The 26,370-nt window shown below is 40.7% G+C and overlaps 1 protein-coding gene across 1 annotated transcript in view; it reads left to right on the forward strand.

The window, feature by feature from the left end:
* The window catches only part of FRMD3 (FERM domain containing 3), a 250,616-nt gene that overhangs the window by 114,278 nt on the left and 109,968 nt on the right, over positions 1–26,370 (forward strand). The window contains exons 3-4 of the mRNA XM_065406507.1: positions 769–811; positions 13,298–13,376. Of these exons, the coding sequence (XP_065262579.1) occupies positions 769–811; positions 13,298–13,376 (122 nt within the window). The remainder of the gene's footprint in view (positions 1–768; positions 812–13,297; positions 13,377–26,370) is intronic.

The raw sequence follows: 26,370 nt of genomic DNA on the forward strand, positions 1-26,370 counted from the left end.
TCTTGCAGGACTGAAAATCTCTCCCCAGCCTCATACTGTTTATTGTTCCAAAGCAGACAAAAATTTACTAATGTTAGCCATTATTACCCTGTACCCCACGGGCTGTGAAGAGACCAAAACATGTCCATAATCATCCATTGTGCATTGTATGATCCTATTAGCGACACCATTCAATTTAAAATGTGTTCTTTGTCCTTTCCCATTTTTGTTTTTGATCAAGTTTCCAGTTCTTGCTGGAAAAGGATAGGAACTTGTACACTGATATGAGTTGAGAGTGTAAGTTTTAGTATATGCAGCAGCTGTAAGGACTGTACTAGGTATCCAGTTCATTAATGGGATTAGCAAATATAGGTTTTAGATTCTGAATGTTCTCTCTCCTTATTTCACAAACATGTACATCTCCTTTGGAATAGAGGAGAAAAAAATAAGGTCTAAATCGCTGCTGGGGACTGATCAGTGAAGCTACTCTGCTTGAATGGATTTCTTTGGAATGCTTGTTTTATCATGCCAAATAGAGACAATAAATAGCAATTCTTACTCTATTATTAGAACATCATTCGTGTATATAATTGTGCCATACTCTCTATATATACTGTGGTTATACTGTAACACAATGAAGTTGTTTTCTCTACCTTTGAGGTGCCCCTATAAATTAGCTTTTACTGGAAAATGAAAATATTGTGTGTCAGTTTATCACAGCCTCTTAATTTTAAGTATGTGCTGTACTGTACAACACGTTAACTGCTGACCTCTGCTCTTTCTTTTCAGCACTGGCTTGAGCCCAACAAGTCTATCTCCAAGCAAATGAAATGTAAGTGCTAACAGCCCACTTTATGTCTTGGTACCCTGTTTTGAAATGCCCATGAGTTGTGTTGTGTTGTTTCTCTGCAGTCATTTATAGTGTGTTTTGTTTGTTTCCTGGTGCAAGAGGGTCCTTTGTGTCCTTGCTGAAGCCCTGAGAACTCTACACTATCCTCAGTACTTCTGATACTGTACAGCACTTACCATCAAGGCCCTTCATTATGACTACAGACTTTCTGGGTTAAGACTAAAACCAGATGCCTGACAACATCTCTGGAGTGATTCAGTGCATCCTTCCCTCATGAAAAGAACTGAGTGCTCTGGCTCTGTTGTGCACCCAGTCCTTTTCAGACTATAGAAACAAGACACAGTGGCAATCAAATTGGAGTCTTCTGCCTTGTGGCAATGCAGAGTGTGAAGGCTGGTCCACACTGAAAAGTTACATAAGCATAGAATGTCTCTCAGTGGTATGAAAAATCCACCTCCTCCCCCCGAGAGACTTAGTTAAAATCAAACTAACCCCCTGTGTAAACAGTAGTACGTCAGCATAAGAATTCTTCCGTCAACCTATCTATTGCCTCTTGGGGAGGGATAGCTCAGTAGTTTGAGCATTGGCCTGCTAAATGCAGGGTTGTGAGCTCAGTCCTTGAGGGGGCTACTTAGGGATCTGGGGCAAAATCAGTACTTGGTCCTGCTAGTGAAGGCAGAGGGGCTGGACTCAATGACCTTTTGAGGTCCCTTCCAGTTCTATGAGATAGGTATATCTCCATATTACCTACAGTACTCCCTCCCATTGCTGTAGTAAGTGTCTACACTGAAATTCTACAGAGGTGCAGCTGCATCTGTACTGCTTTAGTGTTTTATGTGTAGACACAGTCTTATATGATCAGTTTAGTCCAGTAATCTCAAATGCTAGATAATTTCAGTGGGCTGCTAAATACCAGCAACAGTCAAGCAGAAAATTACAACACATGACATTTGGCTATCAATTAATTTAAGGGTAGTCTTATTTTAAAAAGTCTTTTTTATTTCTCCCCCTCCCCTGTCCTGTCCCCACGTCCGTCTCCTCCCCTCTCCCCCGGAAGGGAGAGAAAAGGAGTGAGGTGGGAGGGAAAAGGAGAGTGACACAGAATCCTAGGACTGGAAGGGACCTCAAGAGGTCATCTAGTCCAGTCCCCTGGACTCCTGGCAGGACTAAGTATTATCTAGACCATCCCTGATAGGTGTTTGGCTAACCTGTTATTAAAAATCTCTAATGAGATGAAAATTTCACAGCCTTCCTAGGCAACTTATTCTAGTGCTTAACCACCCTGACAGGAAGTTTTTCCTAATGTCCAACCTAAACCTCCCTTGCTGCAATTTAAGCCCATTGCTTCTTGTCCTACCCTCAGAGGTTAAGGAGAATAATTTTTCGCCCTCTTCCTTGTAACAACCTTTTATGTACTTGAAAACTGTTTTGTCCCCTCTCAATCTTCTCTTCTCCAATCTAAACAAACCCAATTTTTCAATCTTCTCTCATAGATCATGTTTTCTAGACGTTTAATCATTTTGTTGCTCTTCTCTGGAATTTCTCCAATTTGTCCATATCTTTCCTGAAATGTGGCCCCCAGAACTGGACACAATATTCCAGTTGAGGCCTAATCAGTGCAGAGTAGAGCAGAAAAATTACTTCTCATGTCTTGCTTACAACACTCCTGGTGATAATTAGGGTGACCAGATGTCCCGATTTTATAGGGACAGTACTGATATTTGGGGCTTTTTCTTATATAGGCACCGATTACCCTCCACCCCGGTCCCGATTTTTCACATTTGCCATCTGGTCATCCTAGTGATAATACATCCCAGAATGATGTTTGCTTTTTTTGCAACAGTGTTCACTTATATTTAACTGGACGTTTTGGTTTCCATTCACTAGGAATTAATCAAAGATTTCTAAAAAGTTAGACTAAATCTTTTCACATTTGTTTGAGGTTCCTATTTTCCAAAACCTTGCCTGCTCTTTAGCTGCTAAGTCAGTCAAGTTGCTTTGGAAATGTTATGGCCTGGATTATTTTTTTCATAAATGGACTGATGACAAAGTCTTGTTCAGTAAGCAAAACTACTTTGATTGTCAATGATTTCCTTCCAGGAGCTGAGGAGAGTGTTCTCTTCATAGTCTGTGGAGACTCGAATTCAGTCATTGGGATCTGCTGCTTGTTTCACTAAAGAGTGTTGTCAACCTGCTTTGTTTATGACAGGAGGGAGAATTTTGCCCATATACCCTTGAAGGCATAGTCTTTTTAAAAAAACCTGAATGCTTCAGTGTAGAGTTTGATTCCATTAGGTGGTAGAGTTCAGATTACTTATATATGAGGCTATTTAATTATTTTAAAATGTGGTGAGACTGAAGAGGTGAAATTTAATGTTTTCCTTTATCTACTATGCAAAAAATAATAATAATTTGTAAGCAAATGTATTGATTGGAAGATCACTGACTTCCACCAGTTCACTGGTGTGACTTTCTTTAAAACATCATCAGCAAACACATATTTCTTGAATGGTTCTTATTCCCAAGCTGGATCTCTTTTACAGCCTGCTGCCATTATAGGTTTTCCCTTCTAGTGAGAGAATGGTATGGTAGACCTCAAATCAATGACGGCTACACTCAGAAAGACCTCAAGGCTTCTGAAATATGCTGCTCAAACAGTTTCACTTTTGTTTCTACTGCCTGTCCCTCCCTTCTCACGTTTATCTCCAGACTTCTTCTCCTTGTCCACATCTATTCCGCCCTCAACAATCTTCTATTCATTGAACTTTATGAAACTTTGCACTTTTAGAGAGAGGTAAGGGATTTAGAGAGAGCTAAGGGATTGACTCTGTGTACACAAATTTGCAGAGGGAAATAGGGGTGAGGTCTGTTGTTTGTAGGGTTACCATATTTAAACATTAAAAAAAGAGGATACTCCACGGGGCCCTGGCCCCGCCCCTCCCCTTCCCCCGGCCCCGCCCCTTTCCCAAAGTCCCCACCCCAACTCCGCCCCCTCCCCTGAGCGCCCCGCATTCCCCCTCCTCCCTCCCAGCCACGCGAAACAGCTGCCCGAGCGCTACCGGCTTCACGGTTTGCCGGGCAGCCCCCAGACCTCCAGACCCTGAGCCCCCGGCCGGGCGCTTCCCCTCCCGGGCTCCGGCTGTGCTGGGGAAGTGCCCGGCCGGGGGCGCAGGGTCTGGAGGTCTGGGGGCTGCCCCGCAAACCGTGAAGCCGGTAGCGCTCGGGCAGCTCGGCTCTTCAGCTGCACAGAGCTGAGGTGTCTGGGGGGAGCAGCAGCAGCTGCCGCCGCCGCCGCAGGAGAATCCGCCTGCAGCTCGCAGCCTGCTGGAGCCGCTCTAAGGTAAGCAGGGGACTGGGGCAGGGATGCCGACAAAACAAAGCTGGGAGTATTTTCCCCGACATGTTCGGCTTTTTGGCAATTCCCCCGGACGGGGATTTGAGAACCAAAAAGCCGGACATGTCCGGGAAAAGCCGGACATATGGTAACCCTAGTTGTTTGTCACCTCTATATATTATTTATTTACTTAAAACATTTTTGCTGTTAACAAGCATGTTATCTCTGGAGAGACAAATCCACAGTTTGAGAACTGCAAAACTAAGCATCTCTGATGGTATCTTCTGGACTGAGCACTGAGTCCCATTGGGTAGATAGAAAGATTAACCTAAATAATCTATACAGAAGCCCCTGGAACCCCATAAGATTGAGTCCCTAATCCATGAACTATTGGAACTCCATTTACAAAACTGTTCTTAAACACTACATGAGTATATTGTCTCATACTATAGAATTAGAATTTATAATCCCTATTCCATGATGAGATACATTATAGCTCAAAGATATCTTAATTAAAACCATCTTTAGATAAATTTTTTCCTCAAAAAGCATTTTATCAAAAAAATTCAAATTTAAATAAAAAAATCCGATTTTTTAAAAATCATTTGTTTTTATCCACCCTGTTAATGTGCATTTTATCCAGCAGAAAGCATTTTTGTTCTTGTATAAATCAACAATATCTAATGTATCTCAGAGAGGTTCAGATTCAAAAGCCGGTTTTATAAATTAAGGGTATTCACTAAATAAATAAATAAATAAATTAAAAAATAAATGAAATCATGATTCCAGGTGAGCCAAAAGAAAACCTGAGATCAGTAGAGGATGAGGAGTGTGAAAACAAGAGCAAGGAAGTGATTGGTAAACAGATCATACAGTACACCCTTCAATTAAAAACTTCTGTGTTGGGGGACTGGAGGAGAGGGATGGCAGGGAGTATTTTACATGGAATATATTAGATGGGGACTTTATGTAAAAAGTTAGGAATAATAGTAAGCATAATACAGAGAATTCAGAAAACAGTGATACACTGTCATGAGGGACATCCGTTTCCTTATGGTGCAAAAATAGGCTGTTCTTACTACTAACGATTTAAAATGTTCTAAACTTAATTGACCAGTGAGATTTAGATAGGATTACGAAGCTCTTGGTTAGATAGAGCAAAAGTAGAGAAGAGCATGGAAAAAACCCATTTGTGTCTGTAAGCAGGCTGTTTACTTGATCTCAGCTGGCATATGTGGGGATTTAATTTTCCTCCAGCACAGTACCAAGCTTTTTATATGTTGTATTCACAGAGAGTGCAGCATTGATGAGCAGACAGGAATGGATGGGAATAGTTTTCTTATGCATATTTTATCAGAGACTAGATTTCTTGGTGTTGAATAATACATAAAACAATTCAAACATAATCCCTATATTTAGTCATGTTACATAGCTATCATATTTCAGCAGCCATACGTTCAATAGGTTATAATGATTCTTGTAAGAAAGTCTTAAGGTACACCGGATAAGTGTTATTGATTCTTATATGATGCTCTGCAATTTCCTCCTCTTTAACTATGGTAAAAGTGTTGTTTATATCTAGTAAGAATACCTGGAAGTGGGGAGGAATCTCTGAACATGCTCTGTTTTGTCATGTGGCAATACATTAGCCTGTTTTGGGACAACACGGTATGAGTGCTGCCACAGCACCCAGTCTTTCTCCTAGCATATTACTTTTAGTTTTCCACCTTCATTAGTAAGTGGAGTGCATCAGAACATATGGTGCACAAGTTCTAAGTATACCCCCTTGCCATTTTTACTGCCCTTAGTTCTGCCTGTGAAAGGAAACATGCTGTATAAGGCTTTGAAGGGTCTCTAATTCCTTGAACTACTGCCAGTTTCATTTTGTACTGGTCAAAAATCTGTCCACGGCTAGCAATCAATAGGTTTGTGCTGCACACTTCAGACTTCTTGCCAGTGGGATCAACTTATGCTAATGTATTATTGGAAAATTCTCAAAGGTGCCCCTTTGGTAAGTAGGGTAGACATGTCTTTGTAGAACTAAGAATGACATTTTTGTTCTCTTCTGTACACATCTGTCCTTGGGGTGAATTTGCTATTTTAAGAGTCATAAAGAGAAAGCAACACTCCCTCCTCTCGCCTCCCAAAATGTTGATCTATAAAGTTTCCTTCTCCCTCCACCACCCCGCCAAGCTTCTTGAGGTAAATTCTGCCCCTGGTTATGCCAGAATGGCTCCTATTGACCACACTCAGCACTGCTGTTGAATTCCAGGGTGCTATTTGTCCAACCTTTTTGTTTGTTTGTTTTTAAAGTAAATTGTGTGTGTACTACATATTGTAGCCATTCTGTAAACTTGGTTCATTGGGGTGAAACATTGAGTCCTATGGGGGTCTAGTTCCCGACTGGCCTTTGTAATTGTTATGGAAGGAAATGATATGGTAGAAGGAAGAAAATCTGTGAAGATCAGTTCTGTGGCTTGATTGGTAACACATTGCTCTACCATGCACAAAATCAGAGTTCACATTAAGCTTCAGCAGCCTGGCTCCTAGGATGAGCTGGAATGATATTCTTGGCAGGGTGCCATTGCAATTTGTTAATCTCTCACCACCTCCACTCTTAATGACATCGCTGTCTGGGAGTACTGTAATTTGTTTGCTATGCCAGCCAAAAGGGGTCGGGCAGCAGCTCTCTCAGAACATGTGCACCTGATGCTCCCGAGAAGAGATGAAGTTAGGTAGTCCAGAATGAAGAGAGATGCAGAAATTAGACCTGTTCAGAACTTCATAACAAAATCTTAAATCAAGCAAAGCTCACCTGACTTTCATTGTTGCAGTGAAACCTAAACCAAAGGCCAGGTTTGTCTAAGGCAGTGGTTCCCAAACTTTAACAACCTGTGAACCCCTTTCACTAAAATGTCAAGTCTTGCAAACCCCCTCCTAAAAATGAATATTTCCAGGGATTTTCTCCTTTACCTGAGTATAAATTATAAAAGCAGTGATCTTGGAAATATAAAATTTGTTTTTATGACATGCTTATTACACACTATTTATTAATTATTATTTATCATTACAGTATTTTTATTACATTATGAAAACGGCAACACTCTTCCAAGATCTCACTTTCATACCTTGTATCACTTTGAAGAAGCCTGTTATAAGACAAGGCTCCTATGTTTCATCAAGGAGTATCAGATGTGAAACCAGCATGGAAGTATTTAAGAAGCCAACTTAAAGAGTTCCTCCTACACAAGCATTCAGGTCTTGAGCAGTCCAGGCAAACAACGCACGTTACAACAAAGCTTAAACTTGTTCTTCATAATAATTTTAAAAACAATACTAGCTGCCTATTTAATTTTAAAAACAGCAAAAAATATCCACCTCCCTTTCCATTTCTTATAAGGAGTCTTGAAGTTTAAATCTCCTCAGTGTGATAGATATGTTGGTTTGATCTGCTTAGCTCTTGGAAGTCCAGGGGCTCCGGGCTGCTGGCCCCATGGTGCCCGGGCTTCCTAGGGACAGCTCTGTCCGCCATTAGGGAATTTTTTCCTGAGAGCCCCCTGTAATATTTCGCGAACCTCCAAGGGTTCACGAACCCCAGTTTGGGAACCACTGGTCTAAGGGTACATTACAGCCCAGCTGACTTGGGCTTGGGCTGTAAGGGACTGTTTAATTGCGTGGTAGATGTTTGGGCTCAGACTGGAGCCTGGGCTCTAGGACCTTGCAGGGTTGGGGGTCCACGAGCTTGGGCTGCAGCCTGAGCCCAAACATGTACACCACAATTAAACAGCCCCTTAGCCTGAGCCCCATGAACCCAAGTCAGCTGGCATGGGCCAGCTATGGGTGTCTAATTGAAGTGTAGACATATACCCTAAGTGCTCCGAGTTTTAAAAACTGTCTGAAACTTGATTTTACTTGAGTTTGGTTCTAACTTTTCTGCAGACTGTTAGAAACAGACACTGAGAAAAATTCAGTGGACTCCATGCAAAGCAAAATGGGTAGAAAGGGTTTGCATGAATCCTTGTTTAAGTAGTTTTTTAAAATCCTATATTCCTTCCCATATGATCCCTTCCAAGGCTTGTTAAAATTCTTTGAATCATTAGGTTTGTCAACAGGCTGTGCTGTCTTCCTACCTGTGTTGTACAGTAATTGAGGAAGAACCTGTGATGTGGAATTTATGGTGCATTTGGTATCCTTCTCCTCCCCCTCCCCCGAAACGAAAACCAAAAAAACCCACCACATACAGACTAGCCTCCTCTCAGGCTCACTTACATGAGTTCAGCAAGTGGATTGCATAAACATTTGATTTACTTGCCAAGAGGGGAAGCAGAATAGTGGCATATGTTCAGGATTCTCCAGAGATTCTTCTGCAGAGTTGATGAACAATAAAAAATATTTGGATACTAGACTTTTTTTTTTTTTTTAAGCCTGCTAGCTTCTAAGATGTTAACATTGCCCAGGCAACATGGAACATCACTGAGGTATGCAGAAAATTTTCTGCATACTTGCATTCTCAGGAATACAGAAATAACTTAAACATCTGTTTTTGGACTTCAATGCCTGCCTCTCTTCCATGTTATCAGTTGAAAGGAACAGTGTTATTGGGGGTATATATGGATCCCTGTCGCTCTGTCCTCATGCAAAGGCAGCTTGTTTAAGAAATCCTGCCAGTTGGCATGCTTCCCTACTTGCCACCCATCCTCCTGAAGTTTCTGGATTCGTTTTTACACCTGCTTTTCACTAGCTTGTGTTTCAAGAGGATTTTTCTTATATAAATAGCTGTTCTCCAGAATAGGGTTGCTTTTGATGATGATCACTCTGTGAACAAAGTGACTGAAGAAGTGAGTGTATAGTTTTTCTTAGGCAAATCATTCTCCTGAAACTGTCTAGTCAACTCTCTCTGCCTTGTATTTGAAGAGCAGAGCTTTTCAGGTGGGTTTGCTCTGAAACATTTTTGAGACAGATACTCGTACACCAGTGTGTGTGCTGAAAGGACACAAGGCACTCATTATTCTAGAAAACATGTTTGATGCCTAGTTTCAACTAAGAACTTCTTACAATTAAGTGTTGCTTTAGCACATAGTATAGTCTGCAACTGGGTATAAATACACCTCTAGCTCGATATAAAGCTGTCCTGGGGAGCCAAAAAATCTTACCGCGTTATAGGTGGAACCGCGTTATATTGAACTTGCTTTGATGCACTGGAGTGCGCAGCCCCACACCCTCGGAGCACTGCTTTACCGTGTTATATCCGAATTCGTGTTATATCGGGTCGCGTTATATCGAGGTAGTGGTGTACAAACATTACAGTGAATTGCCTGGAAACATGCCAGGTAATGTGTAAAGTTCCTTCACATGAAATTTGTTTCTTGATTTACTGCAGCTGACAGTTTCAATGTATGGTGTAATTCAAGTGGGTTTTATTCCATTTAGTTCCTTCACCTCCCGAGTTCTGTTAGTATATAAACTGGTGAATTAATAACCTCATTGTTAGGAAGTTGCACCCAATGCAATTCTCTGTGCTAAAATCCTTTGAAATAATTATAATTATGAATATATTTAAGCAATTTGGCAAAGCCTCATAGGAGGAAATCATGACAAAGCCTTAGGGCATTTTTTGTACAGCAGCTGGTCTTTATCTGACAGATAAAGGACTGCTCTAAAAGAAAAGCCTTATAGCTACTATAAACCCAATTATATTTTCCTTGGGGGTTTTTTTTGGTGGAGAAATTTTCTTTTGACAATGAAGTTCTGTTTTATTTGTCACTGTTTCCACTTTTAATGTTTGAGTGATTGGTTGAACGTAATTCTTTTTTAGGAAGGTGACTGGCAAGCTTGATAATCATGTTTCCCTTGAACCAGTAATGTTTGTTGCTGTTCTTGTGGTCTTGCCTGCTGTCATAAAATGTATAGGAATGTGTGAGAGAGAGGATTATTTTTTCTTGCTGTTGACTTCGGTGCTGTAATATGCTCAAAATGAGGACTCTACTAGCTAATCACTTACAATGAAAAGATTGTTTACTAGGATTTACTAGGTTTACAATTATTTTAAAAGTAAAATGGGGGAAAGAGAACTTGTATGCGTCCCCCCCCCAAAAATGTTGATTGATTCTGTCTCATTTATCAATGGGGGGGGGGAAAGAGAGTACTGTACCTAATATCCTATATTTCTTTGAATTTAAGGTTATCTTGTAGTCACTTTCCTGGGATTGGATAGATAGGGCCACATTCGTCTGAACAACACTGTAATTAGGATCATAGGACAGTTCACCTCATACAAGTACTGAAGTACAATCTCTTTATCATGAAAATGCAACTTACAAATGTAGTTTTTTTTTTGTTACATAACTGCAGGGCCGCCCAGAGGATTCAGGGGGTCTGGGGTCTTTGGCGGCGGGGGTCCTTCTGCTCCAGGTCTTCGTGGCACTTCGGCGGCGGGTCCCGGAGCGAGTGAAGGACCCACCGCCGAACTGCAGCCGAAGACCCAGAGTGGAAGGAGCCCTCGCCGCCAAATTGCCGCCGAAGACCCAGAGTGGAAGAAGCCCTCGCTGCCAAATTGCCGCCAAAGCCCCGGAGCGGAAGAAGCCCTCGCCGCCAAATTGCCACCGAAGACCCGAAGCGGAAGAAGCTCTGGGTCTTCGGCAGCGGGTCCTTCACTCGCTCCGGGTGTGTTTGGCGGCACTGAAGGACCTGCCGAAAACTCTCATGGGGGCCCCTGAAAACTCTCGTGGGAGCCCCTGCGGGGCCTAGGGCAAATTGCCCCACTTGCCCCCCCTCCCTCTGGGCAGCCCTGCATAACTGCACTCAAAAACAAAACAATGTAAAACTTTAGAGCCTACAAGTCCACTCAGTCCTACTTCTTGTTCAGCCAATCGCTAAGAGAAACAAGTTTGTTTACATTTATGGGAGATAATGCTGCCCAATTCTTAATTACAATGTCACCTGAAAGTGAGAACAGGCGTTCGCATGGCACTGTTGTAGCTGGTGTCGCAAGATATTTGCGTGCCAGATGTGCTAAAGATTCATATACCGCTTCATGCTTCGGCCATCGTTCCAGAGGACATGCTTCCATGCTGATGACGCTCGTTAAAAAAATGATGAGTTAATTAAATTTTGTGACTGAACTCCTTGGGGGAGAATTGTATGTCTCCTGCTCTGTTTTACCCGCATTCTGCCATATATTTCATGTTATAGCAGTCTCGGATGATAACCGAGCACATGTTCATTTGAAGAACACTTTCAATGCAAATTTGACAAAATGGAAAGAAGATACCAATGTGAAATTTCTATAGATAGCTACAGCACTCGATCCAAGATTTAAGAATCTGAATTGCCTTGCAAAATCTGAGATAGACGAGATGTGGCGCATACTTTCAGAAGTCTTATAAGAGCAACATTCTGATGCAGAAACTACAGAACCCAAACCACCAAAAAAGAAAATCAGCTTTCTGCTGGTGACATCTGACTCAGATGATGAAAATGAACATGTCTGTCTGCTCTGCTTTGGATCGTTATTGAGCAGAACCAGTCATCAGCATGGATGCATGTCCTTGGTAATGGTGGTTGAAGCATGAAGGGACATATGAATCTTTAGCACATCTGGCATCTAAATATTTTGCAACGCCAGGGGTAACAACAGTGCCATGCAAACTCCTGTTCTCGCTTTCAGGTGACATTGTAAACAAGAAGCAGGCAGTATTATCTTCTGCAAATGTAAACAAACGTGGTTGTCTGAGCAATTGGCTGAACAAGAAGTAGGACTGATTGGACTTGTAGGCTCTAAAGTTTTACATTGCTTTATTTTTTAATGCAGTTTTTTGTACATAATTCTATGTTTGTAAGTTGCACTTCCATGATAAAGAGATTGCACTACAGTACTTGTATTAGGTGAAGTGAAAAATACTATTTTTTTTGTTTTTTACAGTGCAAATATTTAGTTAAAAATAAAGTGAAGACTGTACACTTTGTATTGTGTGTTGTAACTGAAATCAATATATTTGAAAATGTCAAAAACATCAACAAATATTTAAATAAATGGTATTCTATTATTGTTTAACAGCAGGATTAATTTTTAATCGCTTGACAGCCTATATCTATATCTATCTATATATAAAATCTGTGGTGATTCCTCCTGACTGAATAAGTCATGGTCTCTTACTTTCACATTAGTAGTGCTCTGCTCTCGTGGTTCTCTCACCCTAGCATGATTATCAGAAAAGGATACTTACTAGATAATAGGCCTCCCTGGGCTGCAGTTACACTTAAGTGTTCACTGGAAACTACGTTATTGGAATAGAACTACAGAATCTCCCTGCTGCTGTGTTAAGGCATGAAATAAGAAAGTATAAAGCTATGTTCATTAATATACAATATATATATTAGTGTGTGTGTGTGTGTATATGTGTATGTATATATGTGTGTGTGTGTGTGTATAATAGGCAAATACTAGAATGACAGCTGAAATATCAGCTCAGTGAAATAGATATAGATTGTGTTACTGTAATTTTACTGGAGTAATTAAGCACTGCATATATCATCTTTGGAGAGATTAAAACATTAAACTTAATCAAATCCCATTGCTGATACAGTAATTCAGTTTGAGATCTGATTATCTGATAGTGATGATGCACTCTAATTACAAAACAGTTCAGATACAGGTAAGTTGTTTGCAGACACTCTTAAAATATACAAATGAAATTCAATGAATGGCTTGTTCTGTTTTGTAATTTAGGCATTACCATTAGCAGGAAAAACAGTTATACATGACATATTTGCACTTCACTGCAACAAGATAGGAGATTAAAGCTTCCGATTTACTATGTTAGTTGACATGAAAAACAATTACATTTTATTCCACTGCATGGGTTGAGCAATAAATACTGTGAGGTTCAAAACCATGTAATAATTGATTTGCATAGTTTGGCTGGATCCTGCATAGGCTTTGGGCTTTCCTGTCATATGTTTCATTGAATTTTTTTATTTTTTGTTTTTGTTTGGTGCACTGCCTGATATTGCAGAGCTAATCATCTCACGGGCTATTTTGTAAGAACGTTGAAAGCTTCTCCTGGAGTGTGATTGAGGTGGTGATCTTTGCTGCTGTTCTCATGCCTTTTTATTTTTTTTTTATAATGTTTCAGCTCATCCACCATATACCATGTGCTTTAGAGTGAAATTCTACCCACATGAACCTTTGAAGATTAAAGAAGAGCTCACCAGGTATTTTTTTCTGTCTGTGCATTTAATGTAAATCTTTACCAAGTCAAGAAATTATGCATTTCGTTGCAGGATCGGTCTCCCTTGGTTCACGGCAAAACGTAACATCACATATGCTGTGCTAAACATTTGAGCTGTTGCTAGCATTTATTTAACATATATTTATCTTTCACTTTTCCAAGCACTCTTTGGGAGCTTAACTGATGAACATAAACGAGTGGTGACAGAGTGTGGGTTCCAACGGAATGCACCATAGATTGAGGCAGTCAGTGGTTAGAAGAGGGGACTTGGAATTAGGATTTATTCTTGGCTCTGCCACTGACGAGCAGTATGGCCTTGGGTAAATTTGTTCTGTGCCTCAGATTCCTCATCTTAAAATAAGGAGAATAATACCACTGTAGTAGCAAAGCTTAATTTAGTAATGACCTGATACTTCAAATATAAACGTGAGTAGTCCCACTGAATTTACTCACATGTGCACATATAAAAGGTGTCAGTATTTAGCTGTGTGCAAACAGTTGTTTCCTCTTGACCCTCGCTCCCTTTTTCAGTAGGACATCCCCGCACACGCACTGTACCTTTCCTTGCTGGTGAGTTACATTTCTTGCCGTGGATGTTTTCAGATACTTTACTGGAAAAAAATTAAGGACATTCTGGCACCTGGACCTCTGCCCCAGTTGTGCTCCATAGGACTGTGCCTCTCTCCTGAAAAGTGGTGGAGTCAGCTGAATCATAATGATAGTATGCTGCACTCTTGATAGCACCTGGAGTCTGCAAAGATCAAAGCACTTTACCAAAGTTATTCTCACACATATTCAAGGAAGATTAATGTATCTTGCTTAAATATGGAAACGGGGACACAGCAAGGTGAAGTAGCTTGCCCAAGGCCATACATGAAGTCAGTAGAAGACTCAGGAATAAAATCTGGTCTCTTATCTCCTAATGTCCTGTTCTAATCACTAGACCCAAAAGCAAGCCTGCTCATAGGCACAGACTATATGACAAGAAAAAAATGGGTGAGGTCCTGTAGTGCAGAGGCGGATTAGGGATTTGTAGGGCCCTGGGCCAGAGTAAGTGGAGGCCCTTCCCCACCCCTTCCGCCTCCAGTACCCTGGCGCGCCTGCCACGGAGCGGAGTCTTGCCCTGCCCCGCCTGCCTGGCGCTCCTGCTGGGAGTGGGGTCAGGGCGTGGGGGCTTGCCCTACTCCCCGGCAGGAGCGCAGCAAGCCCCCATGCCCTGACCTCGCTCCCTGGCAGGAGTGTCGGGTGGGTCAGAGTGCGGGGTGCCCCAATTGGCCGGGGCCCCTGGGCACAGGCCCCATTGGCCCAGTGGCTAATCCACCATTGTTGTAGTGCACAAATTACGAATCCTAGCTACAGTTCTCTCTGAGCATTTCTCTTTAACTGTACTTAGTTTTGTACTCCCTATGCTGTGTATACAATGGTATTTACGGTATCACATCTCTTGCATTGTTTGATACACAAGGCTAAATCTGACATATGCTGACCCTCTCTAAATATACAATATGAACCACTTTACATTGTAGTCTTTACAGAGCTTTATAGAAATAATTTTTAATAGAATACTCTACAATCATCAAAGAGAGATGGATAGATAGATGGGAGCGGGGAAGAGCTTTCACAAGAGGTGGTCTCATTTCCCTTGCTTTTCAATGCCAATGTTTAAAAAAGTCCTATCAGATTGCTGACTTTTTTTTGCTTATTGAAAAAAACCGAGAGAAGTGATAAGAGGTGTAGAATTTAAATAGGAGTTAAAAGGCCTGGTGGGTGCCACCAACAGTGAAGCTAATGGGTCTCTTGTTAGATGTCTGCTTAAATGGTGGCTACACATGTTGAAATGATAAAAAAATCTGTGTGTAAATTTAACTGCGAAGCTGTAGGTGGCTTTAATTGTGAAAAGTGTTTCAAACTGCTAATGCAGTGGCTCTCAACCTTTCCATATTGTACCCCTTTCAGGAGTCTGATTTGTCTTGCATACCTCAAGTTTCACCTCACTTAAAAATTACTTGCTTAGAAAATCAGACATAAAAATATAAAAGTAGTCACAGCATGCTATTACTGAAGAGTTGCTTACTTTCTCATTTTTACCATATACAGGTCTGTCTCCTCTTACGCTGGGGTTACGTTCCGCGGTCAGCGTATAAAGCGAAAACCGCGTATAGTCAAAATGACCCTTGAAAATCCCTTAAATCACCCATAATGTACAATTTGGTGTATACAACCCTGTACAGTACTATGTATTGTATACCGCAATGTACAGTACAGTATATAATAGACTACATATGCAAAATATAATTTTAAAGAATTTTTAATACCATAACAGAGAGACAGAAGCATGAAAGAATAAAAAATGAAAACAGTACAGTACCGTGCAGTGCTGTAAACCTGAACAGTCACTAGTCACCCTGGATATTCTTGCTAGTCTTGTACTGTACACACTCCAATGATTAGTCTTCCTCTTCCCCTGACAACACTATCATTGAGTCGTCAGGGCTTGATGTCGATCCAGGAGACGATGGGCCAGGCTTGGGTGACGGAGAGCGAGTCGTAGACGAAGTGGTTGGCTCTGGTTCAGCTCGAGAAGTTGATTGTGTAGGCTCTGCTGCTGCTGGTTGTTTTTTCTTTAAAAACATGGCGATTTGCAACTGTCGCTGTTGTCTCTTGAGCTCCTCAAACATTTCTTGATACGGTCTCAAATCATCCGTAATACTACGTGTGATTTTGAGGCTTTGTTCCATAGAAGGATCATATTCAGAAATTAAATCATTCAAGTGTTTCGCCGCTTGGAACACTTCAGAAAATTTATGAAGATTCCAAGTTGCTGGCTCTTCCTGTTCATCATCATCTTCGTCTTCTGTAGATGATTTTATCAGTTCCTCTAACTCTTCGTTAGTCAATGTTTCTCTATGGCGCTCAATTAATTCCTCAATTTCTTCCTCGAGGATGTCGACGAAGCCATCACCACCCACTTGCCTGGCTACCTGAACAATGAGTTGCACTTCTTTGTCAATGGTCGGGAAACCCTTAAAATCATTCACACAGTCTTCCCATAGGTTTCACCAACATGCATTGACTGTTTCAGGCTTGATTGCATCCATTGCCTGTTTAATATAAGTGATGCAATCAGCAGTGTTGAAGGACTTCCAACACTCCATCACATTAACATTGGGATCAGCATCCACAGCGGTAAGGATCCGTGAGAATGTAAGCCTTGTGTACATGGCCTTGAAACAGCTAATGACGCCTTGGTCAAGAGGTTGGAAGATGGAGGTGGTATTGGGGGGGAGAAAGACGACTTCAACGTCGTTATGCGCAAACCGGAGTGCCGCAGAGTGGCCAGGAGCATTGTCTACGATCAGCAACACTTTAAAGTCAAGGCCTTTCTCTTCAAGGTACTGCTTGACCTCCAGAATGAAACACTTGTGGAACCAATCCAGAAATAATGCTGCCGTCACCAAAGCCTTTTTATTTGATTTCCAGAACATAGGCAGGAGATTTTTGTTCTTGCCTTTTAGGGCACGGGGATTTGCAGCCCTGTAGAGCAAGCCCGGCTTTATTAAATGCCCAGCTGCATTTCCACAAAGCAACACAGTCACACGGTCTTTAGCTGCTTTGAAGCCAGGGGCTTGTCTTTCTGATTTCGAAATGTAAGTGCGGGTGAGCATTTTTTTCCAGAAGAGCCCAGTCTCGTTAGCATTAAAAACTTGTTCTGGAAGATAGCCCCTTTCCTCTATGATTTTCTTTAATTGTTCGGGGTAGGCTTTTGCTGCCTCCTCATTGGCAGATGCAGCTTCATCAGTAGTCTGCACGTTTTTGAGGTTGAAGCGGTTCCTAAAACTGTTAAGCCAACCTTGGCTGGCTTTGAATTCCTTCTTATCAGAAGGCTGTCCCTCTTCGGCGGGAGGTTTGAACAGCGCATAGATGCTAAGAGCCTTTTCTTGCAACATGTTGCCATTGATAGGCACATGTTTACGGTTCATGTCTTCCAGCCATAAGTTTAATGCCTTTTCAGTCTTCACTAAAGTCTTATCACGCACTTGGCTCGTCATCTTAGCAGTTACTGGAGCACTTGATGCCACAGCTTGACGAATTTCTGTCTCTCGAATCTTGATGGCACGGATGCTAGATTCGTTGCGGCCGTATTTACGCGCCACGTTGGCGATGGACATACCGTCTCTCAATAAGTCCAACACAGCCAGTTTTTCATCCAGCGTTGGAACACATCGCTGTTTCTTCGGTTGAGCACCAGAAGTAGGTGCCTTGCATTTAGGGGCCATGTTATACAGTACGAAAAATACGTACTGTCTCTTTAAACAGTACAGGCACAGTAGAATCTCAGGCTAGGTCTACACTACAGCGGGGGGTCGACCTAAGATACGCAACTTCAGCTACGTGAATAGCATAGCTGAAGTGGCGTATTTTAGGTCGACTTACCTGGCTGTGAGGACGGCGGCAAGTCGACCGCTGCTGCGCCGCCGTCGACTCCGCTACCGCCTCTTGCCGCGGTGGATTTCCGGAGTCGACGGCAGAGCCATCAGGGATCGATTTTATCGCGTCTTCACTAGACGCGATAAGTCGATCCCCGATAGACCGATTGCTACCCGCCGATCCGGCGGGTAGTGAAGACGTGCCCTCACTCAGCGCGGCGAGATGTGCACAATATGAGAGGCACAGGGGGACTGAGTACTGTAGTGGGAACAGCAGATTCGCTTCTCCCATCTCACACTCACTCTGGGGCAGACACACTATTTAAACTGTTTTTTTGTTTTTTTGTTTTTGCCAACCCTCCAGGGTTACAGTATTATAGGGGGAGAGTAATGTCCACTTTAATCAGCTGTACTAGTGGTGATTTATTTTATTTATTTAGTTTGAAATTTAGGGATGTTTAAACTGCTGTAACTGTATTGTGTGGAGAGAAAAAGCAAGGGGTTCAGAGCAGCCTGCAGAAGAGCATTCGAGAGGATCTCAAAAACCCCTGTTTGTCCTAGAGATGGGCTGTGCATCAGCTTGCTCCATGGAAGTATGTAGGATTGTGCATGGGAAGACAAATAGGTCCGTAGGTTTCTCAGATCTACTTTGGCACAAACTTATTTTTTTTTAAATGTCAGTTCGTTTCACTGTTCTTGCTTCGTTTTTAAAAAAAAAAAAAAAGCGTTACTCATTTTTGTGCCATTAATTCAAACCCAAGGGCCTCATGCACTCCTAACTCTTAATCCCTACATAGTCATATTAAAAGACTAGAAGTGTGTCTTATCTATAATTGTGTTGTTAAAATTAGAACACCCAAAGTCCCTTTAAGGTCTAAAAGATAATATTGAATCAGCCATAATCCATGATTATCTGCTACTGAAACCAATATCACTACAGGGGAAATAAAACAAACCAATGTTAAAGGTGGATTATTTCAGCAAACCTTCGTGTTATTCTCTAAATCATGTTTTAGAAACAGATCTTGAATCATTTGGTTGTCGTAAAAAAATACAGTATAAAATATTTCTGTGCAAAGTAGATGAAATAAAAACATTATTGTCAGATTAGCATTTTATTTTGTAAATATCATATAAGGGTTAACATTTAGTGGTCTGATTTTCAAACATGCGTAGTACTCAGCAGATCAGTATTTGGAGATTCATCTTTAGTATTTTTGAAAAATAAGGCTAGTTGATTTGGTACATAAATCTGGATTTAAGAGCCTAACTTTAGGCACTCAGATTTGAAAAATCTTGGCCAATATAAACAGTCGTTTCTGGATATTCAGCCATTTTCCCCTGGCCTTCCATATTTTCAATGGCAAACTGAGAGCCAAATCATCTCTTTAGCAGGAAAAGTTTGGGTAAGGGCCAGAAACTCTGTGTTCCAACTTTTGAAGTTTCTGTGGGGGATACGGGGTGTTTTGCTGCTTGCAGAGTGAGCAGGGGGTATGATCCTCCAAATACTCACACATCTTGATATATGGGAGATCCCGTGGGCCTCAGGACATCTGCAGAGGACTGTAGCATTTTCACTGCTTTTCATGCTCCCCTTCCCACTTCATGGCTGATTTAGAAATTTATACTACCATGCACTATTCCATGCACTCTGGACAATAAACCCAAATTGCCCCTAGGAGTTTGACAGCATGGACGAAGAACCTATATAAAATAAGGTTGAAGTGGTCAGCTGTATTTTTCCCTGCAATTTTGTGAATGTAGAACCCAGTCCTGTGGTGAACTTCATGTGGGATGTACCCATGGGGAGCCACTTGTAGGATCAGGTATGATATTCGTGACAAGATTACTTGAAATTTTACAGGTAGATGTGATCTGTAGTCTAAAGAAGCAGATGAATTATTTTACAGACTAAATTACAAAAATCCATTAGGTGCAAAACAGCATAAGGTTTACTAGAAAATTATTTTATTTGCTTACTGGACATAAAATAGAAGAAAAATGGTTGTTTAGATTAAAATCTTCTCTGTGATCTGCAACCACATTGAAGATAGTCTCTTACATATTCTGCACTTGGGCATCCACTGATCTCAGTGGGGGCTCTGTGTGCCAAATAACTGCAGTATATGCATTAAAGAGCCCCTCTGTGGTAACATAGGTGAGTTTTGCCCTTAGCTGAAATGTTCCTATGGTGGTGGTATTATTATCTAACATTTATAATGAGTTAGTTCCCAAAGACCTCAACCAGTTGAGGGCCCTATTGTGCTAGGAGGTAGTTAAAAGCAACCAGATGATGTGGTTGTATCATATGATAACACTCTTTGCATCCATTTTTGAATCAGCAGGTGTGGATAACTTGCATCCAAGAGTTTTGAAAGAGCTGGCTGAGGAGCTCACTGGACCATTAATGTTAATTTTTCAATAAGTCTTGAAATACCAGGGAAGTTCAGGAGACTAGAAGCAAGCTAATGTTGTTGTTTCAACATTTAAAAAGGATAAACAGGATGTTATAGGCCTGTCAGTCTGACATTGATCCTAGGCAAGAAAATGGAGCAGCTGATAAGGGGTTTGATTAATAAAGAATTATGGGAGGGTAGTATAATTAATGATAATCAACATGGGTTTATGGAAAATAGATCATGTCAAAGTAACGATATCTTTTTTTTTATGAGACTAGAAGTTTGGGTGATAAAGATAATAGTGTTGATGTAATATACTTAGACTTATGTAAGGCATTGAACTTGGGACTGCATAGCATTTTGATTAAAAAACCTAGAAAGATGTAAAATTAACATTGTATATTAAATGGATTAAAAGCTGGCTAACTGGTAGATCTAAAATGTAATTGTAAACAGAGAATCATCATCAAACGGGTGTGTTTTTGATCCTATGTTATTTAACATTTTTATTAATGACCTGGAAGAAAATATGAAATCATCCCTGTTAAAGTTTGCAGATGACACACAAACTAGGAGAGTGGTAAATAATGAAGAGGGCAGGTCACTACAGAGCGATCTGGTTCGCCTGATAAGCAGGGTGTAAGCAAGCACTGTGAGTTTTAATACAGCTAAATGTAAATGTGTACATCTAGGAACAAAGAATGTAGGCCCTACTTACAAGATGGAAGACTCCATCCTGGGAAGTAGTGACTCTAAGAAAGATGTAGGGGTTGCAGTGGATAATCATTTGAACATGAGCTCCCAGTGCAACTCTGTGGCCAAAAGGGCTTATGCACTCCTTGGATGCATAAACAAAGGAATCCCAAGTAGGAGTAGGAAGATTTTACCTCTGTATTTGGCACTGGTGTGACTGTTTCTGGAATACTGTATCCAGTTCTGGTGTTCACAATTCAAGAAGGATGTTGATGAATTGTAGAGGGTTCAGAGAACAGCCACTAGAATGATTGAAAGATTAGAAAACATGTCTTATAGATTGAGCTCCTTGAGCATATTGCTATGCAGTTTAACAAAGCGAAGGTTAAGGGGTGACTTGATGACAGTCTGTAAGTACCTACCTGGGGAGCAAATGTTTAATAATAGGCTCTTCAATTTAGCAGGGAAAGGTATAACACAATCCAATGGCTGGAAATTGAAGCTAGACAAATTCAGACTGGCAGTAAGATGTAATTTTTTAACAGAGTGTAATTAGCCACTGGAATAATTTTCCAAGTGTGTGGTGGATTCTCCATCAATGACAATTTTAAAACCAAGATTGGATGTTTTTCTTTAAAAGATATGCTCTAGGAATTATTTTGGGGGAGTTCTATGGCCTGTACAAGAGGTCAGACTAGATGATCACCATGATCCCTTCTGGCGTTGTAATTTTTGAATCTGTGAACCAATCCTGATTTCAAGAATGGGATCTTGCAGTCAAAGGAATCCAGCAATTTTGTGAGGTTGAGTAAAACCTCAGTGAAAACAAAAGAGGGGTTCTATACTGGGATTACTAAGAGAGAGCTTCAAAAGTTGGATTAAAGTAAGACAATTCCTCTAAATCTGAGGGGATGGGGGGGACAAATAGAACTGCCTACTGAGAATTTAAAATGCTGCTGCTGATATAAATAGTTAAAAGTAGAGCTACTCAAATTACACACAAATGGCTAGATTGCACTGATGTGATCTACTCCGTGTAAGAGGTTGTGCATAGCTGTGTTCAAAGTCCAACACAAAGAGAATCATAACTCTGAGGTATGATTCCTGTCCTGCTCCCCCTTGCTCTGAAGGGTAGTAACGCTCCACCCCATAGTAGCTCAGCTAAGTTGGCTGGTGCTTTGGGGGGTGGGCCTGAGCCAAGGTTCTATCCACACCCACCTCACTTGCTTTGGGGCAGGTGAGGAATAGTGGGCACACAATGCTTCTGAGCCCCCAGACCAAGGTCCAAGGATGCCATGAGGGTTCATAGAGGGAGCTGGGAGGCAGACAGGGCCCTATTCCCTCAAGTCTCTGTGTAGGCTGGACCCCAATAACTATTTTTATGATTAATCATGGTAACTGTGAGTATTGTGGTGACTGCTGGTTTATTTGTGAATCCTGAAAGTTTAATGAAATTTAGTAGAAATGATCATTCATTCCAAAATTGATGATAAAGCATGGTATTCGTTGTTTGCTTCAATTAAAAGAAACACTTCTTTGCATTAAAAAGCAAACATTTAGATTAATTAGTCTCTCTCCTACAATGGGGAGATTTAGAGATCTGCAAAATTATGACATGAGTCTAGTACTAGGTATACCCAGTACTAGAAAAAAATTAACTACTTTTAGATTAAAAAAAAAACCCTAATACGAATGTTTATTTTTTGTTGATGTTCCAAAAAAAGAAGAAATTGATTTGGTTTTGCATGCAGATGTGAAGAAAAGGGAAGATGTGTTATGAAAATAAAACTGGTGGACATTTTTAGAAATTTTTTGCAAAGATTGTTTTTCAAAATTTCAAAACATTTTTTTTGCTATTTTTCAACCGGCTTACAAAATAAAATTTTGACAATTTTTTTTACCAACTCTGTATCAGACAAAATAATGTACTTACTCATCATTCAGATAGAAAGCATAGAGGAGGGGCAATTACAATCTGGCTTTCAAGATATCAAACCCACAAATTTTTAATAGGAATCTAAAAGCTATCTGTTCATGGGAACTGTAACACACTGTACTTAGAGATAGATGTTTGGACAGACTGAGATTAGGGGAAATCTGTTAGTAGAGAGAAACAGTAGACTGTGCTACTGACTCTAGATGTTGCTTCTTGTTACTTCGGTATCTGTAATGTATACATCAGGAAAAATACTGTTTTTATTACTTTTTTATTATTGGAAGAGGGTCATATCAGTATACAAGGAATAGAACAGTAGCATATGTTTGTGCAGATCTTGAGATGCAAATACTAGATTTGATTAATATCAATTGTATGTTCTTGTGATCTTGTATTCTGCACACCCCATCCAGTAATTATTTTTGCTTCTGAGGCAGTGTACATTCTGTAAAGTGGCTTGAGAAAAGCTTTTACTCATTAGGCACTTCAATAAAAGTTATATTTTAAAGCAGCTCATTTTAGGGCCAACAACTCACATGACTTAAATGAAACAGAAAGAAATAGACTCACACTAGTTGTTAGAGATACTTATTTTGTGTTTGTTTATATACAACTTTTGCCCTTTCAGAAGTTTTCAAATATTTGCTGTGTTTTCTTTTAGGATCGTTATAAACAACATTGTTTTACTACAGAAAAAGCAAAAAACCAAACCAACCAACCAGCCAAACCAAACAAATCAACAAAAAAGCAACAAGCAGACAAACACCCCGTCCCCCCTGCTTCTCCTACATCTTGTTATGTTTATAGGAATCATGGTAATGATTTGGTGCCAGAAAAGATTTCAATTAATATTAGTACTTTATATTGCAACTAGGGTTATAGTAATAAAATGGGGGTACAGTAGAACCTCAATTTTATGAACACCAATCTTATGAGCAGCCAGTCATATGAACCATTTTTCTTGACTTGGAAAAAAAATCTCATCATAACAGCGATAAGAACAAGTTGACATCTCTTCGTATTTCGATGCCTTCAGTGCATTGCATTTGCAGTGGTTTAAAGGACAAGAAGAAAGCGATGAAGTGCATCATACTGCAATTTAGGCAGCATACCTATTGTAATTTTGAAATGTTCAATTTTATGAACTCCTCAATACTCAATTAATTTATAAAATAAGGGTTCTGTTTTATTGTACAGTTCATTCATTACTTATTTTTGGTAATGTTAACAGAAAATCAGACATTTGCTGTCACGGATGCTCTGAAGTTTCTTCTCCCCCCCCCCCCCCAAACCTTATAGGACTAGAGACCAGAGTTTTTGATTAATGGTGGCTATACAGCTATAATTTTATAACAGGAAATCTTTGAATACAGAGTTCATTGGAGTTACTGACCACAGTCTTCCACACTTAAGACCTAAATGAATTACATGATTTTAAAGCTGTCTGTCTGGATTTTATTTTGGGAAAGTAGAGAGCACACACATGTTTTTGTTTGTCTTGTTTAAATTTGTTGTAGACAATCAAGTATAATAAAGATATTGCTGTTCATGAGATTAAAATTGCCCAGACTGTTTGCTTAGACATACTGCACTCACTCGTCCACTCCCTTTCCCTCTATGTAGATCTACAGGAATGCATATGAAAAATGGGGTTAACTTTCCAGCTGCCCTAGAAATGCTGCTGCTGCTGTTGACCTAAAGTGGCACAGCAACATCTTATTCACTAGGTGCAGCATGGCAAATTTTCACTGCTATGGCAAGATAGTTCACTCATTTGTAGGTCAGTTTTTGGGTACTAATACAGGTACATGTAGGTGTTTGGGGTTGTTTTTCTGGACGAGGGTGCCTAAAACATGGAAGAGCCTAGACAGTCCGTGTTTTGCGCCCCATAATGGAGCAGTACAGGCAGAAAATACTGTGTTTTTCTTTCCTTTACAGTGCAAGCCTTTTCCCTCTCCCCATTTGCATTAAAAGTGATGTAATTAGCTAAAACATTGCTATTTTAATAACATTTGGTTCCATTAATACAATTCTAAGTCAACCCTAAATAATCCAGTGTATATTAACTTTCTTAAACATAACACTTCTACCATTTCTTTGTTATTTGCCTGAGAAATGCTACAGGACACTATTAGGTGTAAGTGGTTGGCTAAGGAATTTGCAGTTTTGGATGATTTCTGTGTATAGCACATATTATTGACCATTGTGTGCAGTAATGTAATTTAATGGGATCAACTGCTGTCAGTGTGTCAACTGCAGATGATACTACAAGAGAAGATGGTTGTTTTAATTATCTCTGTTCCTGTGCTGTATTCTGAAAGTGTGTGTACCTTTTGTTCTCAATCAGAAGTATGCCTAGTGCAGGCCAGGACTAAATGATTAATGTCGCTTCTCCAGAGTTCTGCTCACCATTTGCTGGTTCCAGTATTATCTCACACTTTAACCCACCTTCAGACTCAGAAACCATGAACCTGCAGTGTAAGAGCAGATCTGTTTGCCTCAGTATTGGCTAGCAAGTGCTGTGATGAACCCATGAGCTGCCTTTTCATAGGATTTGTTTTGTTACTCACTAGACGGTGAACACGCTTTCCCAAGTTTGTTCCCAGAGTTGAGATTATTGCCAGGGCTGTGCAGACTGATTTACATACTGGAGAGGATGATTAAAAGATACAAGCTTTGAAACTGCTGGTTTGCCCCGATGTGGTTCTACCGCAACCTCTTTTAGCATGTTGTCATTGCAGATTAAGGATTTTTCGTTTCACCAAGGCCTTCAATTCACTAAGGTGGAACACATTTTTTTCTCATGGGAACCACCTGTGCTCCAGTAGCGTCAAGTTTAAAATGGATTAGTGAGCTGTGTCTTGACAAAGATTACATCAGTGAGACAGACAAAAATAAATAGTAGAGAGCAGTGCGAGAGTAAATGAAGCCTCTCAGGGACACGATTCCTACGGAAACATCCAACACTGTAAGACACCAAAGGGACTTCTTGAAAAGTGACCTTTTTATTTGCTTGAAGAGGGATATAATGTTCTGTTGATTTAATATTTAGCAATAGTCTGTGTTCTGGGGAAAGGAGGCTGCACAGTGGTGGAAGACTTAACACCTTTGAGTCATGCTCCATTCGAGAGTTCATTACAGATTTACAGGCAAGACTGCTTGGCACAGGTTATATGGGGTAAATACATAGCCAGATAACCTAGACATGTAAACAGAGACCTCTGCCAGGATGTCTGTTGACAATGCTGCCTTAGGGGCCCAGGAGGTCCATTTCCATAAGCTGCCCATGCAGGTGAAGGTGGGAGTGGACCAAGCATAGTCAATGCAAGTCTTGAAGGATTCCAGTAGTACATAGACCTTCCAAAAATCCCTCCTGACTGATTAGCTTCCTGCAGCTGTGCTCAAATGGAGCTGCAAGGAGCTCAGCTGAGCTCCAAGATGATCTGTTGCTGCTGGTGGTACTGAACTTGAGTTCCTGTCCCTTAGAGAAATGTCCCTAAAGCAATGCCTCTCTTCTTGCTT

The sequence above is a fragment of the Emys orbicularis genome, chromosome 6, assembly GCF_028017835.1.
Source record: "Emys orbicularis isolate rEmyOrb1 chromosome 6, rEmyOrb1.hap1, whole genome shotgun sequence".
In the NCBI taxonomy this organism is placed as follows: Eukaryota; Metazoa; Chordata; order Testudines; family Emydidae; genus Emys; species Emys orbicularis.